This window comes from Phaenicophaeus curvirostris, chromosome 1, assembly GCF_032191515.1.
Source record: "Phaenicophaeus curvirostris isolate KB17595 chromosome 1, BPBGC_Pcur_1.0, whole genome shotgun sequence".
Taxonomy (NCBI): Eukaryota; Metazoa; Chordata; class Aves; order Cuculiformes; family Cuculidae; genus Phaenicophaeus; species Phaenicophaeus curvirostris.
In genome coordinates this window covers 42,262,028-42,282,779 of record NC_091392.1, presented here as the reverse complement: position 1 = coordinate 42,282,779, position 20,752 = coordinate 42,262,028, and the positions used below count along the sequence as shown (strand labels likewise).

Below are 20,752 nucleotides of genomic sequence, written 5' to 3'. Positions count from 1 at the left end.
TTTGGATATGTGATATTAAAAGATCCTGTTTTACTCGGGATATATCATACGCCTTTTGGCACCCACGTGGGAACATGAGGTAAGCTGGTGCGGGTGGCCCATAGACGCTGCGCTGAGGTGGTGCTTGGATGCCCTGTTGCCCTGTGGTGGCTCTGGGGATCTGCCAGATGGAGGAGATGTGGTCAGTTACTGTGTATTATATATTTTTGGGGGGTTTCCTGAGTAGAAATGCTGTGGAGCAGGTATAGGAAACCCAGCTTTGTGCTGCATGTAGCTTCGTGTACGTGGTGTTAATCATATCATTGTTTGGTTGGAAAAGACTTTTGAGATCATAGAGACCAACTGTACATGTCCATGTCTCAACCCTAACCCTGAGCATTTAATCTACCGGTCTTTTAAATATCTGCAGGGATGGGGACTCAACCACCTCCCTGGGCAGGCAGTGCCTGAAAAACCTACTGGTGAAGAAAGTTTTCCGAATGTCTGCTCTGAACCTCCCGTAGTGCAACTTGTGGCCATTTCCTCTCATCCTATTGCCTGTCATTTGGGAGGAAATCATATAATCTCATCACATAAGAACATCTCGTGTGTTCTGCACTGTCTGGGCACCGTGGATGTGTCTGGTCCATTGAGGGCTTCCCAAAACACAGCCTTATTTCACGCATGTGTATACAGAGGGAATAACTCTTAGCAGGGCACCTGGAAGAGCTGGATGTGATTGGAGCACCACATCTGCACAACCCCAGGTGCGTTGTGAGCATCAGCATATCCACAAATCCCAGACAGAACAATGGGAGCAACCTGCTCTCAGGAAACTGTTGGTGGAAGATGATGGAAGGGGAAGCCTGGATGGATGGGAACCTCAGCCAAGTGTAAAACAGAAGCAGTGGTGTATTGCAATGTAAACGGATTTTTGAGGCTGTTGGAAAGCAGGAGTAAAATACTCGATGCTTTGGCTGAGCACAGGTAGGACAATGAATCTTGAGCAATAAGTTTTGGCAGTGAGCTGTGGGCAAGATGGTGGAAAATTCCTGGAGGCTTGAGGCAAGCAAGCAGCCCTGTGCCTTGGTGTTCTGCCTTGGGTAACCCTGGTCTGCTCTGGGAGGGTTTGTTCTTGACCTGCTCTGAAGGAGAGCAGAAAGCAAGCGCGTGTTGAATGTCAGGGCAGTGGCCTGGGCTGCTTCAGATTTGTGTTCTCCTTGCCAGTCATGGCAAGCTCTCTGTTGCCGCCACCCAAGCAAAGCCTGGTTTTGCTTTCAGCCTTGGGGAAGCTTCTTTGAAGCCTTGGTGAAGTTGGCACGTCTCAGAGTGCTGTTTTCCCCAGGAGAGCTGGGTGGTGGCAGGCTCTGGCACATCCTGGGAGCACTGAGCTACAAGAGGTGCAACCACAAGCTCTGTCAGTGGGTGTTTCGGTTCTCCCCTTGCCTCCACGGACCCCAGGGCAATAGCAGGAATTGGAAAGCAGTGACAGTGGCATTGCAAGAAGAAAGCTCTTTGCCAACTTCATGCAGGCTGGGGGATGATGTGATCAGATGGAGAAGGATTTGGGGGTGCTGATTGATAAGAAGCTCAACGTGAGCCAGCAACGTGCGCTCGCAGCCCAGAAGGCCAACTGTGTGCATCAAAAGAAGTGTGGCCAGCAGGGCGAGGGAGGGGATTCTGCCCTTCTGCTCCTCTCTTGTGAGACCCCATCTGGAGTATTGTGTCCAGTTCTGGAATCCTCAATAGAAGAAGCATACGGAACTGTTGGAACAGGTCCAGAGGAGGGCTACAAAGATGGTCCGGGGGCTGGAGCACCTTCCCTATGAAGACAGGCTGAGAGAGTTGGGGTTGTTCGGCCTGGAGAAGAGAAGGCTCCAAGGAGACCTTATAGCGACCTTCCAGTACCTGAAGGGGTCCTACAGGAAAGCTGGGGAGTGGCTGTTTTACAAAGGCTTGTAGGGACAGGACTAGGGACAATGGGTATAAACTGGAAAGGGGCAGGTTTAGGCTAGACATAAAGAGAAATTTCTTCACGGTGAGGGTGTTGAGGCACTGGCACAGGTTGCCCAGGGAAGCTGTGGCTGCCCCATCCCTGGAGGTGTTCAAGGCCAGGTTGGATGGGGCTTTGAGCAGCCTGGTCTGGTGGGAGGTGTCCCTGCTCACGGCAGGGGGGTTGGAACTGGATGATCTTTAAGGTCCCTTCCAACCCAAACCATTCCGTGATTCTAAGCTTGCCCTCCCGAGGCTGAGAGAGCTAACGCAGAACGTTAGAGAGCGCTATGGGCTCGGCTGGGACGCGCCCACCAACCCTGGGAACCGGGAGCGCATCCCCCCCCAACCACCCCCCCACGCCCCGGGGACGGCTGCGTGGCGCCATGGCCGCCCCTTCCCCCGCACAGAACTACATCTCCCGTCGTGCCCCGCAGCGGAAACAAGCTCCCCGCTGATTGGCTCCCCGGCCTCGCCCCCCGCCAATCAGCGGCTCCGCTGGGCTGGGGGCCGCGAAACGGACGTGGTCCCCGCGCGTGCGCGAGGCGGGCTAGCGGCGTCCTGGGAGCGATGGAGCAGGAGCGGGGGGAGGTGAGCGGCTCCGCCGGGGCCCGAACCGCGCCGGGGGATGGCCGGGTGCTCCTTGCAGCCGCCGAGATCGTGCGGAGCGGCGTGAGGCGCCGGGCTGGGCCGCGCGGGGCCCGGAGGGGCGGGGGGGCGGGGCCTGAGGCGGAGGGCGGGGTTGAGGCCGCGCGGGGCCCGGGGGGGGGCGGGGCCTCGGTAAAGGGGACGGGGCCTCGGCGGCGTTAGACACCTGCGGGGGACGAGTGACCCTGCCCGCGGCCGGGAGGGGAGGAGGAGCGCTGGGCTGCCTTTCCCCGGCCGTCCTGTGCTTGTTGTGGTCGCTGCTGCTGCTACTGGTGCTGCTGGTTGTGGTGGCTCTGAGCCATGCAGGATGGATGGGCCCCTGATGGGCCCCTGTGTCCCTCTCACCACTGTGAAGGGGCTGCGGGTGTTGCGGTCCAGCCCTGGGAACTCATAACGTTTCCGCGGATCTCATTCACACTTGATGGACATAATACGATCTAAAGATGTTGTTCAGCCTGGAGAAGAGAAGGCTCCAGGGAGACCTTATAGTGGCCTTCCAGTACCTGAAGAGGCAACAGGAAGGCGGTGAAGGGCATGGAGTGATAGGACAAGGGGGAATGGCTTTAAATTGGGAGGGGGAAGATTTAGATTAGACATTAGGAAGAAATACTTCACAATGAGGGTGGTGAGGCACTGGCACAGGTTGCCCAGGGAAGCTGTGGCTGCCCCATCCCTGGAGGTGTTCAAGGCCAGGCTGGATGGGGCTTTGAGCAGCCTGGTCTGGTGGGAGATGTCCCTGCCCATGGCAGGGTGGGTGGCACTTGGCAATCTCTAAGGTTCCAAACTATTCTATAATTCTTTGTTCACTTCTTGTGAGATGAAGGAAGGAGCACCCCCAGATAGGGGCAGTAAAGATGTGAATGTGGGTGGGTTTTTTGGGCTTTCAGGCCCTTCAGACATCAGGAATGCTGCCTGAGGATGTGGATCTGCAGGAGAGCAACTGTCTTCAGGGAGCAACCTAGGTAGCTTGGGTCTGTTACGAGTGAAAGCCAGGAAGAATATGAGGAGACAGGAGTGAGTGGAGTTTGTCTATAATAATACCCAGGAGCCGGGGACTGGAGGGAATTTAGCACTGGATGGTGATGGACTTGCTGCTGATATTTTGTTGTTGCCTACTTGGATGAACAATTGAATCTTGATGCCTCATGTGGCTGTTCCAATCTAACTTGCTGTTCCATCTCTTTCTGCACTGATGCTGGCTTCTTGCTGTTCCTTCATTTAAAGGTCGCTAACACCTTTCCCCAGCTTCTTTTGTGTTTATTTGGAGCCTGGTTCAAGACTGTTCTGTTCTGACAGTCAGTCACTGGACTTCTGTGCTCTTTCCTCAACCGGTGCCTCTCTGCTTTCTTACTGTAACAGAGTGGGTCCTGTCTCTGGCTGGACACAGCAGCACAAAATGCTAGTGAATATGTTTAGATGTAGAGATATCTGGTTGTAGGGAAAGGCTCTTAACAAATGTTGTTCCAGTGATGCAGCCTCTGAACTGAGGCCAGCTCTGGACTGTGGAGTTTCCAAAGAATACCAACTTTCTCTGAAGTTAAGCTTGTCCTGCTGACATCCAGGCTGTACTAATCTTGTGAGCTGTGGTGCCCAGAGTGTGCAGCTCTGTGCTGGAAGTTTGGGGTGACTTTATGTTGACAGTGTGTCTGCAGTGCTGTGCTGTTCAACTGTGTTGGAAGGGACAGTGCCTGGAAGGATGCAGCCTCCTTTGTCTTTGTCAGTGTGGCAGTGCAGTTTCTTGTATCCTTTCTGTATTCCTCAAACCTTTTTCAGCATAGCTGTAGCTCTCTGGCTGTTTGTTTGCTCTCTATAAAGGGACCTGTTGCAGGGATAATAGCCCCTCTGCTAGGGATTCCAACTTCTGCCTCTGGAGTTGTTACATGGAATTATTGCTCACCTTGAGGACTCTCCCTTGGTCCAAGAGATCGCCTGACAGTGCAGGTTTATTGTGGGGTGTAGTTTAAAAATGTTAATTTTAAGGCAGACTGGCTCTTTTTTTCAGTTGGTGTCTACCTTCTGTCGCAAAAATTCATCTTTGGAGCGGGGAGAGGAGGAAGGTGATGACGAAGAGGAAGACGATGACTTGGACATGTTTGGGGGTTACGACAGCTTTCGGGGCTACAACAGCAGCATGGGCAGTGACAGCAGCTCCTGTCTGGAGGAGTCTAGTGATGACGAGGTGGCAGACCGGGAAGCTGGAGAGCTTGCAACCTCCCCCAAGCACCAGCCATCCACAGGCCGGCTCTCAGAGGACAATGGCTCCGAGCCAGGTATTGCTCTGCCTGCCAGTTCTCCCTAAAGCGTGATGAGAACAGAGGCTGAGGGAAGCTGAAGAGCGCTTGACTGCACCTTGAGTATGTTTTGGGAGCAGCACTGGATTAAGGTTGCATTTTCTGGGCCAAAAGGAGAAGCTGCTATGTGTAATGAGGGTTACCTGGGCTCAGTTCTGTCCTTACGGTGTCGTGTCTTCCTTCTCTCAGCTGTGTGCGAGATGTGTGGGATTGTGGGCACCAGGGAGGCTTTCTTCTCCAAGACCAAACGTTTCTGCAGCGTCTCCTGCTCCAGAAGTTACTCCTCAAACTCTAAGAAGGCCAGCATCCTGGCCAGACTGCAGGTGAGTTAAAACCCTTCCTTCTTCCCTGGAGATGGGACAGGATGTGGCTGTACACAGGGGTGGGTGGTTTCTCTCTTGTTAAAAGTTCAGACTGCCTCTACCAGTGGCTTGTTCTTGCTGCCTGAAGGCCACAGAGAAAGCGTGCCGTCTGAAAGGCGGTGCTTCCGAAAAGCTGGGGAAGGATACAGATATATTTTACCTGCTGTTTCCTGCTGTTTGTTCTAATTCCTGTGAGCATTAGTGAAAATGCTGAAATCTGAAAATCACCCCAAAGAAGGGATGTGTGCACTGCTGGCCAGTTGTAGGGACTGGCTTCCTTTTCTGTGCCACTCATGTTCCTGATGTCGCTTTCTTTTTAGGGGAAGCCACCAACAAAGAAAGCTAAAGTTCTGCACAAGGCAGCCTGGTCAGCCAAGATTGGGGCCTTCCTCCATTCGCAGGGCACCGGGCAGCTGGCAGATGGGACACTGACAGGCCAGGATGGTGAGTATCCGTAAGGTGTGAGGAAGTGCAGCTGACGGAGCCACAGAAGTGGGACATCTGGAGGGCTGTAGGCCCTACCGTCCTCTTCCTCACCACTGCCTTGTACTGAAACTGCGTGTGGATCACTCCAATGCGGGATGGCAGGACACAGGGCACATCAATGTCTTTATCAATGACCTGGATGAAGGCGTTGAGTGCACCCTTAGCAAGTTTGCGGATGATACTAAGCTGGGTGGAAGAGTGGATCTGATGAAGGGTAGGGAGGCTCTGCGAGGGGATCTGAACAGGCTGAGTCCAATGGCATGAGGTTGATCAAGGCCAAAGGCCGGGTCCTACACTTGGAGCACAACAGCCCTGTGCAGTGCTACAGACTAGGGAAGAGTGGCTAGAAAGCTGCCTGGAGGAGAGGGACCTGGGGGTGTTGGTTGACAGTGGCTGAACATGAGCCAGCAGTGTGCCCAGGTGGCCAAGAAGGCCGATAGCATCTTGGCTTGTAACAGAAACAGCGTGACCATCAGATCCAGGGAGGTTATTCTCCCTCTGTACTTGGCATTGGTGAGACCACTCTTCAATCCTGTGTTCAGTTCTGGGCCCCTCACCACAAGAAGGATGTTGAGGCTCTGGAGCGAGTCCAGAGAAGAGCAACAAAGCTGGTGAACGGGCTGGAGAACAAGTCTTACAAGGAACGGCTGAGGGAACTGGGATTGTTAAGCCTTGAGAAGAGGAGGCTGAGGGGAGACCTCATTGCTCTCTACAACTACCTGAAAGGAGGTTGTAGAGAGGAGGGAGTTGGCCTCTTCTCCCAAGTGACAGGGGACAGGACATGATGGAACGGCCTCAAGCTCCGCCAGGGGAGGTTCAGGCTTGACATCAGGAAAAAATTTTTCACGGAAAGGATCATTGGGCACTGGCAGAGGCTGCCCAGGGAGGTGGTTGAGTCCCCTTCCCTGGAGGTGTTTAAGGGACGGGTGGACGAGGCGCTGAGGGGCATGGTTTAGTGATTGATGGGAATGGTTGGACTCAATGATCCGATGGGTCTTTTCCAACCTGGTGATTCTATGATTCTGTGATCTCTCGCTCACTCTCTGTTGGTGCTAATGGAGCCTGGTAGATTCCTGCCCATCCCGTCTTGCAGCCCTGCTTGCTCCTAGCACAGCTTGAAGTTAAGCTTAAGCTCTGTAGTCACAGTATCACAAGTGGCTGGCAAAACCGACTTTAAAGGTGTCCTGCTGCTCCCAGCCGTTCTCTGGGATGTGGGGAGTTATGTTTAAGCCAAGTCATCCACTTGTTGACTTTACAAAGAGCCGGGTGCTGCAGCTGATGGAGTAGCAAACTGCTGTGTTAGGGCAAAAGTGAGCCCCAGGGGATGGCAGCGAGGATTGATTGCTGAGCAAACTGCTGCTGGAGCAGAGCTGTAGCCTTGGATCATGAGTGACTGGAGGATTAACATGTCAGTGCTTCACTCAGATTTTCCCAGCACCCTCCAGGGAAGCAAGTGCTGCTGCTAAGACCTCGCTGCTGCTAAGACCTCGCGGTGTTGCTGCTGAGAGGCAAAGCTGCTAAGTGGTTTAGCGCTGACAGGATGCAGTCTTTACTCTCCCCGGAGTGCTTGAGCCTTGGGCTGGATTTGACCCCATTTCTTGTGACTCCTGCCCCCTCTTTTCCCAAAAGCAAGTGACAACGAGGATTGATAAATAACATAGAGTGCTTCTTGCCAGGGCTGTGCACTCATAGGATCTAGTTCCCTGCCAGGAAAAATGTACTGAAAAGCAGAGTCTCTGTGTGTTGGGGCAGAGGACTCTGTCCTCAAGGAGGTCACAATGTGGCTGCAAGCTGCAGCCCAGAGGAAACTGTGATCTCATCTGATTTTCTGCTCTCGTGTCTGCTTATAGCGCTCGTCCTGGGCTTTGACTGGGGAAAGTACCTGCAGGAGCACGGCTTCAAGGCAGCTTCCGTCAGCTGCTTCAAACATGTGAGTTTTACTTCGTTGTGCCTTGCAGTGCACGTGGAACGTGCTGAATGTGTGGGGCTGCCCTGTGCTTGGGTGGCAAGCAGCGGGAAGAGACCTGGGGAGCTGGTTATTAAGCCCCGTCTGAAGCAAGGAAAGAAGTTGGGGCTTCTTGCAGCTAAGAATTCAAGTCCCACAGAGGGACCAGGAGTTGTGGAGGAGGAAGCAGAGGGGGACTTGGGAGAAGCACTACCAGCGGTGATCTGGGAACAGAACTACTTCTGACTGCGAGGGAGAGCAGAAAGCTGCTGGTTGCCTTTGCAGTTTGTGTGGATGTGCAGGGAGGAACTCTGCTTATGTGGGCCTGGCAGCAGCTGCCCTTCCAGCATATCTGGTTCCTGTCATACTGATTTGCAGTCCTTCAGGGCTCAATAGCCAAGGCAGACACATGGAAGAATGGCACCTCTTGGGTGTTATAACAGCCCCAGCCTCTCTGTGTATTAAGACTCACTTGTTATGTTCCTTTTGAGTTGTGATCTATGATAATACTAACAAAATTTTGGTTTTCTTGAGGACTGGTCAGGAAGACACTGATGGTTAGGGATTTTGATACCACACAGGAATGGCAGTAGCTATTTTATGATAACAGGATAGCAGGCAGTGAAATAGTTAAGCATTGCTATAAAATGTTCTGCTTTTTGGGATCCTCTGTGAACACCCCAGGAAGATGTTGGGAAAGTTCAGTTGCATTTGAAGCTGTTGGCAGATAGCAGAAGGGTAAGGCATGCAAACCTGGGCCTAAGGTGAAAGTGTGGCTGCCTAAAACATGTATCTGTAAGCTAGAATGAGGGCTTGGACCCTGCTGTAAACTTCTCTCTCGCGACGTGGCTGCCTCAATTCTTCAGGTGCCACTCTTCGATCAGTGGGATGATGTGGTGAAAGGTATGAAAGTGGAAGTGCTGAACAGTGATGCTGTGCTCCCCAGCCGTGTGTACTGGATTGCATCCGTCATCCAGACTGTAGGTATGTCTCCAGTGTAATTCCTGGCAGCTGGGGATGGCTGACCATCTGGTTGCTGGGCTCTTTGTGAGGGCTGTTCTGCCTCCAGAATGGTTGAAGAAGCTCTGATAACCCGTGCAGAGCTCTGAAGGCCATGCTATAATGAATAAACCTGTAGTGCCCAACGGAAAAAGGAGAAATTCTTGGCCTCTGATACATTTCTCTGGTTGTCTGCTCTGTCCCGGAAGGTTACAGGGCCCTTCTGCGATATGAGGGCTTTGAGAATGATGCTGGCCACGACTTCTGGTGCAATTTGGGCACAGTGGATATTCATCCCATTGGCTGGTGTGCCATCAACAGCAAAATCCTGGTCCCACCACAAAGTGAGTGCGGGATGAGAGGGGTCAGCATGGGCCTGGGCAGGGAGGGGCCTTGGTTTATGCCTAGTGCAGTGCGACAGGTGCTCCCACTGTGGGACTACAGCTCCATTTGTGCTCTGAATTACAAGAAGCTGTTAGCTCTTTGCAAAGCCGGAGACCGCTTGGACTGCTCCCTCTGCATCTCCCTGGGGTTGCCCTGGGGGTGCGGGATGCAGAGCTGGTGTCAGACCAATGGACAGGGGCTAATGCAGGTGGCCATTCCTCATTCTGACCCACATGGTGGCTACATTTAACCTTCGGGAGAACTTTTTCATCCTGCATTCTGGTCAGTGTCTCTCGATAGCATACTGGATTCAGCCCCTGCTCAGCTAGCACTTCAGAGAGGGGTGCCAGCTTAGCAGAATTTTTGCAAGCTGAGATTTGCTTGGTATGGCTCATGTGTTTTCACTCCAGTATAATTTCCATGTCTAGATCAGTGTAGCTGGGTGTCTGCTTGGCCCAGTCTGCTCTGTAACCGTGATCCCTTGAAGCAAGGTGTGAGGGTGAGCTTGTACAGGGTCTGAAAGGGAAAAAGGCCTTTTAATGCAGATGGACTCTTAGAGAGGAAGAAAGTTAGTGTGGTGCTGTAATTCCTTCCATCATAAAAATGTGTTTCTTCCCTGTGCCCATGTAGCTATCCATGCCAAGTACACTGACTGGCGAAGTTACCTCATGAAGAAACTGGTGGGAGCCAGAACCATTCCAGTGGATTTCCATATCAAGGTAAATGGGGGGGCTGTCGTTTTATGTGTGGGAATCAAGATGAAGCCAAGCGATGTGTGTGCACCACGTCTCTCCTGATTCTGATCTGTGCAACTCCTCTGTGTGTCCGCATGAAACCCAGGGACAGTGAGACACCTGCCATGATCCTGTAGGTAATGGCAGAGCCCCTGTGGACAGCACCACTAGAAGTCATAGTCGTTGGGTCATAGATGGGCTTTAAAAGCCGTTGTTGTGTCAAGTTCTGTTGGAAATTAGTGGGAACAGGTTTTCTTTTTTGCTGCAGGGAAAGGCCAGCGCAGCTCCAGCCTGGCCCTCCCCTGCCCTGTTTCAGTGCTGGGCAATGGCTCTGAGAGTCAAAAACCTTTGCCTTCAGTTGGTAGCACGGCAGCCTGCGGGCAATGAGAGTGGCATAGGCTGCCTTGAAGCGCGTGGAAGCAGCTGTGCCATGGCCTTGCCAGCTTTTTAGGTCTTGTGGTTGTTTTGTGTAGGCTGCACTGAGGTTAGACCTTGTTGAGGAGAAGAGACTCTTTTGTTACTGGCAACTTTGTAAACTGCATATTGGGAAGACAGCAAGCAGGAAGGGAGGTGATGGGTTTTCCAATCTGTGGGGCAATTGGTGATGCTGAGCTGGAGACCTTGATGAGGCTGGTGTTCCTTTGTTGCTTCTGAGAAAGCCGAGAGGGTGTTTGTAGCTTCTTTTTCCTGGGCCACAGTTTATACCTGGGAGCTCATGATGTGGAAGGGAAGTGGGAGAGAGAGAGCTGGCGGTATCTTTTTCCTCCCAGCATCCCCACTGCCACCTAATGAACAAGAGCTAGAAAGAGAAGACCTTCCCTTGAAAGTTCTTCTGGATTCAAATGTAGATTGTTTTGGGTGTCTGAGTCTGTTTTCAGCTGTGGCTCTTAGTTGCTGCACATCATCCTGGGATCACAGTGCCGAAATGTCAGGTGTTCTGTGAACACCCTTGGGTATTTGTGTATGAGTAGGGCTTGGCTGTATCAGCAGTGACTCTTTTTTGTGTCCCTGCACCTTTGGGTCAGTCTGGATGGTAACTCTGGTGTTGGAGGTGGAGTTGGCAGGCAAAACCTGAGAGGTTGCTTAAGCACTTATCAGAGTGAAAAAAATGAAAAGAAGGGCCTGATCTCTTTTAAAGTCAGCTGAAAATCCTGTTGCCCTTTAGGAAGCTACACTTCTGACTGCTTCTAGCCTTGAAAGTCTTACGGTTTCGTTCATGACTGAAAAAGGTAAACAATTCCCCGCTCAGCTGCTGCTGCACAGAAGTGGCATCTGTTTCTGATGCTCAGGAACAGAAACACAGGGTGCTGACTGAGCAGAGCTGTGGGGCCAGGCTGGGGGTTGCCGTTATGGGGCCATGGGACAGGGGAGATCTAGGGTGCGTGTATCCAAGGGTGGTGTCATGTGTAGGGCTGCCAGCTCCCCGTTCCCCGATGAACCGCTCCCATGCATCCCTTCCCACAGGTGTCTTCCAGTCAGCTTTGGGCAACACAGGGTGGGGGCCAGCATGTCCGTGGGGAAAGATGTTCTCTGAAGTGTTTGGAGATGGAAAACACTGAGTGTGATTGATCTCAACTCATCTGTTGTTTGTTACCAGATGGCGGAGAGCATGAAGTACCCATTCCGGCAAGGCATGCGAGTGGAGGTAGTGGACAAAAACCATGTGTCCCAGACACGCATGGCAGTGGTGGACACGGTGATTGGGGGCAGACTGAGACTCCTCTATGAGGACGGTGACAGCGATGACGATTTCTGGTGCCACATGTGGAGTCCTCTCATCCATCCTGTGGGCTGGTCACGGAGAGTGGGACACAACATCAAGAAGCCAGGTAGGGATTAGGCCACCACAAGCATCTTCTGATTTGCAGTGAACTGCCTGGAACCTGCTGTTGACACCAGTCTGTGCTGGGAGCCAGGCAGTTGCCTCAGGACCCGACAGATAAGATCTGTGCAGTTGCATGTCTGCTGGTTTTTCCCCTGGATAGATAAAAGCCCAGCGATCTGCTGCCGCGGGTCAAGACAGGGGGATTGTAGGGTTTCTTACCTGAAGGAGGCAGTCTCTACCCACAGGGTGACAATGCAGAGTCTGCAACATCACAGAGGTTTATCGTCTTCTTGAGGAGATTTGTGCTGGCTTCTGTAAGGCTGGATGCTGTCCGGTTGTGGGGTTTTGGATTTTATAGAGAGGGATTCTTGATCAGCTTAGACTGGCAGAGAAAAACAAGACTCGAGCCCTGTTGATCCTCTTGATTGTGTCTCCTTCCCTTGCAGCCTTTCCCTGCTGATAACAGCTGCATGTAGAGGTGTCACCACTAGTGCTCAGGAAGATCATCCATCTGCTTTTGAGCAAGCCCAGCATTGCAGCCCACATTATGAGCAGGTGTAGAGGGGCTGACCTGATCTTTTTATTATTCTTCTCATGGTCTGATCTAGTTCTTTCATGGCAGCTGAGCTCTCACCAGATAATTAATAGCCAGTGTGTTTTCTTACTGCAGTTGCTGCGGGTTTCTTACCTCTCTTTGTTTCTTCCATTCCCGACAGAAGAAAAACGCAGTGACATGGCAAACCATCCCACCTTCCGGAAGATTTACTGCGATGCTGTCCCCTATCTGTTTAAGAAGGTAGGATAAGTTTGCCTTTCTGTGTTTCTACCACTTCCTTCCTTGGGTGTATGTGCTGTTGTGTGGGCTGTTGGGGACGGCTTGTTTGTCTCTCTTACAGCTGTAGGGCAGGAAGGGGTTTGGGTGTGAAGGCTGTGGTTGGGCAGGGGAAAGTCAAAATAGAAAGATGGAAGAGCCAAAATATAACAACGGACAGAAGGACTTGATTGAAGGGCAAGTAGTTGCTTGGAACTTTGAGTTGGAGAGGGTGGATAGTTGTGTAGGGGGTAGATCAGTTCAGACAAAGGACTGGATCATACTGGTAAGGACCAAGATGAGAAGGAGGCTGCCTCTTCGTATTTCTTGTGTTTTTAATTCATTTCCCTCCCAGCTGGGGTTGAGCTTTAATCCTGTTTGCGCTTGTCACCGATGATGTTGGGATGGAACTGTCCCAGACCCCTGACAGCACATGGTTGAGCAGAGTCTCCTTTAGGTGCGAGCTGTCTATGCTGAAGGTGGATGGTTTGAGGAAGGCATGAAACTGGAGGCCATCGACCCCCTGAATCTGGGCAACATTTGTGTGGCCACTGTTTGCAAGGTAAGTTCAGTGGTTGGAAGGGGAGTGTTTACCTGAGATAACCCAGCCTCTCCTTAAGTCTTTGCAAACCAATGACACTGGGTAGGATTTTGCATGAGGGAGAGGAGAGTGCTGTCAAGAGTGGTGCGTGGAGGGATTTGGGGCGCTACCTCAGAGGTCTGAGAAGCTGCTGGGACCAGCAGTTACCCACGTGTGTCTAAGTGGACAGCATGAAGATGAATGTGCTTGGTCTGCAAGCTAACTATCCGGTGTGTGTGACTGGTAGCCACCCTTCTTTCACATAGGGGAGGTTTGTTCTCCAGTTCTTGAAGAGCATCGAGAGGCCTCTGTAGGGCTGCCTTGAGGACAGACAGGAGAGGAGGAGTTGTGGTGTGACCTCTGAGTGGGGAATGGGGTGTAACTGTATGGGCAGCATTTGCCACTGCAGGAAGCTGAGGATGGATGCGTCTCCTGCAGTCTCTCTTGATGAGGTGGCCGTGAGCTCTACTCCTCTGCTAGTGCTGGGAGGCAAATTGCTTGGCTGTGTTTCCTCAGTGAGGTGTGTTGCATGTCCTGAAGTGTAGCATCAACTTAGGCTTTTCCTGCTTCCTCAAGAAGCTGTTTGCCTTCATAGAACCCAAAAGCAGAGGACTTTGATAGTTGGGATTTGCCAGGGGGATACTAGGAAAGCGCTTTATGTCTGTAAAATGTTTCCTTCAGCCATTGCTCACAAACATGAAGAGGCTGGGGCAGACATACCTATCACATTTGGTAGGTACCAGTTATCATTGAGTAACAGGATGGGACAACTCTTGTTGCTGTAAGAAGCAGCAAGTCTGAAGGTCCTGTTCTTCACTTCTGCCCAGCACCAAATTCATGACCTGGCTGGTGTAGAGGGTCTCCAGGCTGCCAGTGAAGTCTGTTTCTGAGGGAGAACTGAGCTCCTGACCATTTATGGCTTAGTCCTTTTTACAAGGTTGTTAGTATTGGTCAAAGTCCTGCTGAAACTCCTGCTTTGGGGATTAGTTTATGGCAAGTAACATATCAGGAGAAGCCGCTGCATGCGCTGGAACATATTTTGTTGCATTTTACGATCTAGTGGCAATTGTAATCCATCAGTGGAGACTCTTGGGAGGATCCTTTGAGAGGAGAGGCTTTAGAGCAACCAGTGCTCTGCACTCATGCCCTTCACTCCCATCTCAGGTCCTCTTGGATGGCTATCTTATGATCAGCATTGATGGAGCCACGTCTGACGATGGCTCTGACTGGTTCTGCTATCATGCCTCCTCACACGCCATCTTCCCTGTCAACTTCTGCCAGAAGAACAACATCAATCTGACCCCTCCAAAAGGTGAGACTTGGACTCTGCCCTGTGGTATAAACCTGCGTGCAGAACCTGCTGGGCTGTACTTTTCTGAGAGGTGTCAGGTTCAGATGAATCAAACCTGCAAGAATCAATCTGCCTGTTTTTCAGGAAGCAGGGCTGTTTCAGAGAGCCAGTCCATTTGAGCTCTGCCCATATACCAAGTCTTGACACTTTATGGAAGAAAGTAACATCTCCAAAAGGGCATTAATGGCATGGTGGTTAGCTCCTGGTAGATCGGTGGGAGAGGTGTGCAATCCTCAAACTGAAGAGAATCAAAGGTTTAAAGGACAAGGAGGGTGGGAAGGGATGAGTAGAGCCGTTGCTTTGTGACTTAGAACTTAAAAGTGGCAAAAGTCACCTCTACTCTTCTCGTATGAATAAACTTGAGACCAGTATTTCTGCAAACTCCTGAAAGGCAATCACCTTAGGATGTTTTTGCTGCTTCATCTGGCCATATCCAAAAAAGGCATGCTCTGAATTTCTGTGTTGCGGCACTTTTGCGCAGTGCTGTTTTGTTTTCCTTTGATGTTTTTGCTGGTGGTGGTCTTAGTGGTGTGTTTTGAACATACTTCGGCCTGCCTGCTGCTTCTCCTCACCTTTCTCTGTGGTTTGGGTATGTGACTTGCACTTTTCCGTGTTTGCCCACTGGATGGGGGGGTGCTGGACTGCTGAGGAATCTGCAAAATAGATTTACATCCAAGATCAGGCTGTATGTGCTGGTTAATGAAACTGCTTGGCAACGAGTTGTCATGCCTCCTTCCTGCCTCTTCTGCCTTTTCTCTCAACTGCCCAGTGACTGTCTTTTTCTTGCTGACCATTTCTTCCTGCTGCAGGGCAAGATGCGAAGACCTTCAGCTGGGAAAGTTACCTGGAAAAGACTAAATCAAAGCCTGCTCCAGCACGGCTCTTCAATACAGTGAGTGCTGCCTTGAAAAAGAGATGTGTAGGGATGCTTGCTGTCAACACAGAGGAGCACAAGAGCTCTGGCTGTCGCAGAATGGTTGAGGTGGAAGGGGTCTCTGGAGGCCATTTTGTCCAACACCCATGCTTGAGCAGGATCACCTGTCGCAGGTCGCCCAGGACTATGTCCAGACAGCTTTTGAATATCTCCATGGATGGAGAAAAGATGAGAAGAGCCTGGCTGTCTTTGCACTCTTTATAGGTGTATATTTTTATGCACATGGATAAGATCCCTCTGAGCCTTCTCCAGGTTGAACAGTCCCAGCTCTATCTGCCTTTCTTTGTAGGAGAGATGCTCCAGTCCCTTCTTCATCTTTATGGCCCTTTGCTGGATTTTTTCCAGCATGTCCATGTCTCTTCTGGACTGGGGAGCCCAGACACAGCACTCCAGTGCTGAGTAGAAGGGAAGTATCACCTCCCTTGTTCTGCTGGGAACATTCCTCCTAACACAGCCAGGGATGCCACTAGCCTTCTTTGTCCCAAGGCCACCTTGCTGGCTCATGGTCACCTTCCTGCCCACCAGGATCCCCAGGCTCTTTTCTGCCAAGTTACTTTCTGCCACTCGACCCTCAGCCTGTGCTGGTGCCTGGGGTTGTTCCTCCCCAAATGCAGGACTCTGCATTTCCTTTTGTTGAACTGCATGAGGTTCCTGTCAGACCATTCCTCCAGCTCATCAAGGTCCCTCTGGATGGCAGCACAACCCTCTGGTGTATCAGTCTCTCCTCCTGGTTTTGTATCATCAGCAAACTTGCTGAATTTGACGTGACATCTAGATAATTAATGAAGATGTCAAACAGAACTGGACCTAGAATTGACCCCTGGGGTACAGCCCTAATTACTGGCCTCCAACCAGACTTCTTGCCACTAATCACCACCCTCTCGGCCCAGCCTCTCAGCTGGTTTTCAGTCCACCTCACTGTCTCCTTATCCAGCCTGTACTTCCATCACCTACTTTGTAAGGATCTTAAGGGGGACAGTGTCAAAAGCCTTCCTGAAGTCAAGGTAAATAATATCCAGAGTCTCTACTGGGATGCTCTTTGCTGCCAGTCAGCACTTCTAAGGAGAGCTCAAGGCACAGAAGTATGTGCTGTCCAGGTAAAGCCCCTGTTTGGCTGGCTGGGACAAGCAGTGTTGTACCTTTGTGGAAGTTGCAATATCTTGGTCCCTCTGAGTATGACCTGCAATTCTCTAGTGTTCAAGACCAGGTTGGATGGGGCCTCGAGCAACCCGATCCAGTGAGAGGTGTCCTTGCCCATGGCAGAGGGGTTGGAACTGCATGATCTTTAAGGTCGCCTTCTGTTACTTGACTGGTTGGTTCTGTTGCGGGACTGTGGGCTTGGTCTCCCTCTGCTTGCTTTAAGCTGGAGGAAGCCTGTGGCTCTTTGAGGGTGCTGGTGGCCAGATGTGGGTTTGTACTGAGTGCAATGGCCTTGGGTTTTCTTTTTTTTAATTTTTCTTGCACCCAGGACTGCCCTAACCATGGCTTCAAGGCAGGCATGAAGGTGGAAGCAGTGGACTTGATGGAGCCCCGGCTGATCTGTGTGGCCACGGTGACGCGTGTAGTCCACCGTCTTCTTAGCATCCATTTTGATGGCTGGGACAACGAGTATGACCAGTGGGTGGACTGTGAATCTCCAGACATTTATCCCGTGGGGTGGTGCGAGCTGACAGGCTACCAGCTTCAACCACCCGTCGTTCCAGGTGAGTTTCTAACGCTAGAGGCAAAGGTTTCCTTCCTTCTGCTGTGTGAGTGGCTCCTTGTTTTTTGGGGTCCTTGTAGGGAGGAGGAAGTTGCCTCCTTGGTTTGCACTGGCTACCATAAGTCTTCCTCTGCTGCCACAAGTCCTAGCAGCTGGCAGAGTCTGTGGTGGGGTGAAAAGAGCCTGAGATTTGAGGTTGACTCTGTTTTCCCTCTGCTCCCCCACCTGCACATGAACAGAGAATTGCTCCTGATGAAGTCGGGTAGAGTTCCAGGTGGTCCTGTCCCTGCACAGCTCCCTTTTACTAAGTGTACTTACAACCTCAGCCAGGTAGCAAGGGGAGCTCGGCCCCTGCTCCCTTTTCTCATCAGTTCTCTTAACTCTGTCTGTAAAAGGTAAGAGCATCCCTCTTAAGAGTTTGTTCCTACCCTTGTTGCAGGGAGGCCGCTGCCTCACCTTTGCAGATGTTTTCCATGTCCCAGGCTATGAGTCTTATTCTTTCACTGCCCCTGCCAAATCTCTACTGGGCCTCTCTCCGCTGTGCTGCCCCATCCTGCCTCCCTGGGCCCTCGCCTGGAAGCACAGACAGCAACTGCGCTAGAGCTTTGCTTTCCCCTCAGCTGGTTGTCTCGGGAAGAGGGCGTTGGCTCGGGGGGACGGGTATATCTTGTTTCTCGCTTATGTCACTTCATCCCAGTTACCTACTGGTTATGGGATTTGGCTTTCGTTTCCCTCTCGTCTCCATGACAGAGCCCACAACTCCAGTGAAGGCCAAGGAGGTGCCCAAGAAGAAGAAGAAACCCTATGGAAAGAAGAGTGAGTGATGTTTGATTAGTGCCCTCCCAACTCGCTCACGGGCTGGGCCCAGTTAGAGGAACCCTGTCCATGTCCCATCAGAGCAGGAGAGAGAGGCCTTGTCTTGCTGTGGTTGCCCTCAGTCGGCTGTGGGTTTGACAGCACAGCTTCATCCTTCCCAACTGCCCTACTTGCTACAAGAGCTGAGAGCTGTGTGTGGGGGAAGGATCTGTTTTGCAGTCTGCTTTCTGTTGGCTGAGGTGTAGATGGCGCTTGCTTCCAGGCGTGAGGTTGTGCTGTTTTCCCTGCTGTGTCTGTGGTCAGAGGGAGATTGTTTGCTGCAGCTGGAGGGTGGCTGGAGAACAACCCTACCTGCTTTGTGCTAGAGGAAAGACGCTCTTAAGACGGCTGAAGAGGCCAGTTGTGGGGCTGGACCATGTTATTGTTTCATCTTGTCATTGTTGTCGTCACTGTTGCGGTAGCTGTGGCAAATCATGTGTAGACAGGCAAGAATTTCCTTCCATGGGGTGGGGAGGAAAGGACACCTAAATAACATAAAGAAGTTTAACCTAAATAAAAACATCAGCTAAAAATGAAAACATTAACGCTGCAGTGCCCATCCCTTGAAGCCAATACGCCCATTGCCTGAGACTAGACCCAGACAGGTAAGCAAAGCTGACTCCAGACTGATTCCAGCAGGACCCACTCCTTGGAAGTTACACACATGCTGAAGTGCCATGCTTTTAATGGAGGAGAACATGGAGGAGCATATTGAGATGATGACTGTAGAGTTTTTCTCCAGTAGGCCATTTCTGTCGAGTAACCAGTTGGCAGCTCGTGATCGCGTAGCTTGCTGGTCAGTTGTGCTGGTCCCTGGCCTGTGGTTTCTCAGTGGAGAAGGGGTACTGGTTTTCTGGGGGGGAAAAAAACACGCTTTTCCCCATGCTCTGTTATTTCTTTGTTAAGGAAAAAAGTTACCTGCCAAAACCCGCAACGTCAAGCAGACTGTCAAGAAGCCGCCTGCCACAAAGACGAAACGAGAAGCAAAAGCTGCCAGCAAGGCTTTGCCAGAACCAGCACCTGATGAGAGTAAGAATCAGAACGGTTGGGGTCGGAAAGGACCTTAAGGATCATCCAGTTCCAGCCCCCCTGCCGTGGGCAAGGACACCTCCCACCAGACCAGGCTGCCCAAGGCCCCATCCAACCCAGCCTTGATCACCTCCAGGGATGGGGCAGCCACAGCTTCCCTGGGCAACCTGTTCCCTGTCATAGACCGAGTTACTCTACCCAGCAGCCACACGTGACTCACGTATTCCTAGTGTGCCACCAGCCTTCCTGAGGGCTGTGCTGCCTCTTAGCCATTAACATCATGAGTGCTTCCAGGCAGGACATGACAAATGTCCTTCCCCACTCCTCCAGAGAGAGTGGAAGAAAGCCTCTGCCTGCTTTCCTTGGCGAGGTTTGCCTTCTGAGAAGCTTTGGTGGCGCAGGTACAGCTGGATATCTTGATACTGCTGATACCTGCTGAGGGTCTGTCTGCCTACCGAGCAGCCTGGCTGTGTGAGCTGGGGAGGGAGTTGAGATGGGCATGTGAAAAACATGCTGCCATATCCTGGTTCCTGTAAGGGCTGTTGCAGCACATGAACACAGCCCATGGTGCTGAGCACCAAAAAGTGTTGATCAGAAGAGCATCTGGGTCACCTGCCAGCCCTAGCAGGTGTTGGGTGCACTTAGAATGTGTGTGAGGTGCTTCCTGCACCTCATGAAGGTCCATGTTGGTTATAGAGGCTTCATTTCCCCTGCGTGGATCCAGGCAGGTAAAGAATGGACCACACTGGCTTTTCCTCCCTCTGCTGTTGGAAAAGTTCTTGGGAGCAGGCAGCTGAATGCTGCCAGGGTTTAGTCCTGTCCTGACGGCTGCTGTGACCATGGGTAGATTTGTGCTGGTAAGACAGGCCTGCCTGTGGCCTGGAAACCTGGGGCATTTCAAGTATCTACATGAACAGAGCTGGCACTGGGCTGTTGCAGGCAGAGCGAGGCAGTGTAGAGTGATTTCACTTATTTGGTTTTCCTTCCCTCTTTCTGTCTCTTTCCAGTCATTGCCGTGCAGGTGAAAGAAGAAACCATCGACCCCTCTGTACCAGAGTTTGAAGCCTCAGAGCTTCCCATTCCTGTCAGCAGCATAAAGCAGGAGGACACAGACTGATCCTGGAGTATCCCCCAGCTGCCCACAGCAGCCTGCACATCACCTTGTGGCTCTCTGGGGAAGGCCTTGGTGAAAGGAAGCAGAAGACTCAAAACAAAAGCTTTCCCTTTTTGAGGCAGCCCAACCTGCACCATCGCAACTCTGCATTCCTGGTGTGCAAGAAAACTTCCCCTAGATTTGTAATTTTAAGCCCTGGGACACGGACTCCAGCAAGGCCGCAGGCGCGCTGAGGAGCACCAGGGTGGCTGCTGGCTTGGGTGTGCCTCGCTTTGAAGGCACCTTTCCAAGCAGGAGCTCCCACCACGGAAGGAGGCTCCCAGAGCACGAAGGGGCAGTTTGGGTTCTCAGCCGTGGCGGGAGGTGGCAAGATGATGTGTGGAGATCACACGCGTCAGGAAATGGACTGTCCTCATAGGACACAGTGCTGTGCTCCCTGGTCTAGGCCCTGCAACCCCCCAAAAAGGGCAGAAAGAGTAGAAAGAGGTGGAAAAAACAAAAAGGAGTGATGATGTCTCTAGAGGGAGCAAGAGGCCTTGGTGACTGTCATCACTTCTTGCTTTTGAACCCAGAGGATGTGATGCACAGCTTGAATTTTTAATGTTTTTAGCGACCCTACTGTAAATTTGATCTACAATTGGTGCCCTAAAGGCCTGTGAATTAAACTGGAGGAAGAAGCCAAAGGTTTGTGTATTGTTTTCTGGGTCACCAGAATAGCTGGGTTAGGCAAG

At 51.7% G+C, this 20,752-nt stretch overlaps 1 protein-coding gene across 2 annotated transcripts; it reads left to right on the top strand.

Annotated features, from left to right (window-relative positions):
• Nucleotides 1-2,512: 2,512 nt before the first annotated feature.
• Nucleotides 2,513-20,031, top strand: L3MBTL2 (L3MBTL histone methyl-lysine binding protein 2). Of its 2 annotated transcripts, XM_069854789.1 has the most exons (17): nt 2,513-2,562; nt 4,622-4,889; nt 5,100-5,233; nt 5,593-5,716; nt 7,609-7,688; nt 8,570-8,687; nt 8,912-9,046; nt 9,717-9,805; nt 11,418-11,649; nt 12,362-12,441; nt 12,914-13,018; nt 14,201-14,348; nt 15,197-15,279; nt 16,790-17,024; nt 17,774-17,839; nt 18,785-18,907; nt 19,915-20,031. In XM_069854789.1, the coding sequence occupies exons 1-17, from the start codon at nt 2,542-2,544 to the stop codon at nt 20,022-20,024; spliced, it is 2,151 nt and encodes a 716-aa protein (XP_069710890.1). In that variant the 5' UTR covers nt 2,513-2,541; the 3' UTR covers nt 20,025-20,031. The 2 variants fall into 2 exon arrangements, with proteins under 2 accessions (XP_069710890.1, XP_069710900.1); XM_069854799.1 differs by lacking the exon at nt 17,774-17,839.
• The last annotated feature ends 721 nt before the right edge of the window (nt 20,032-20,752 follow it).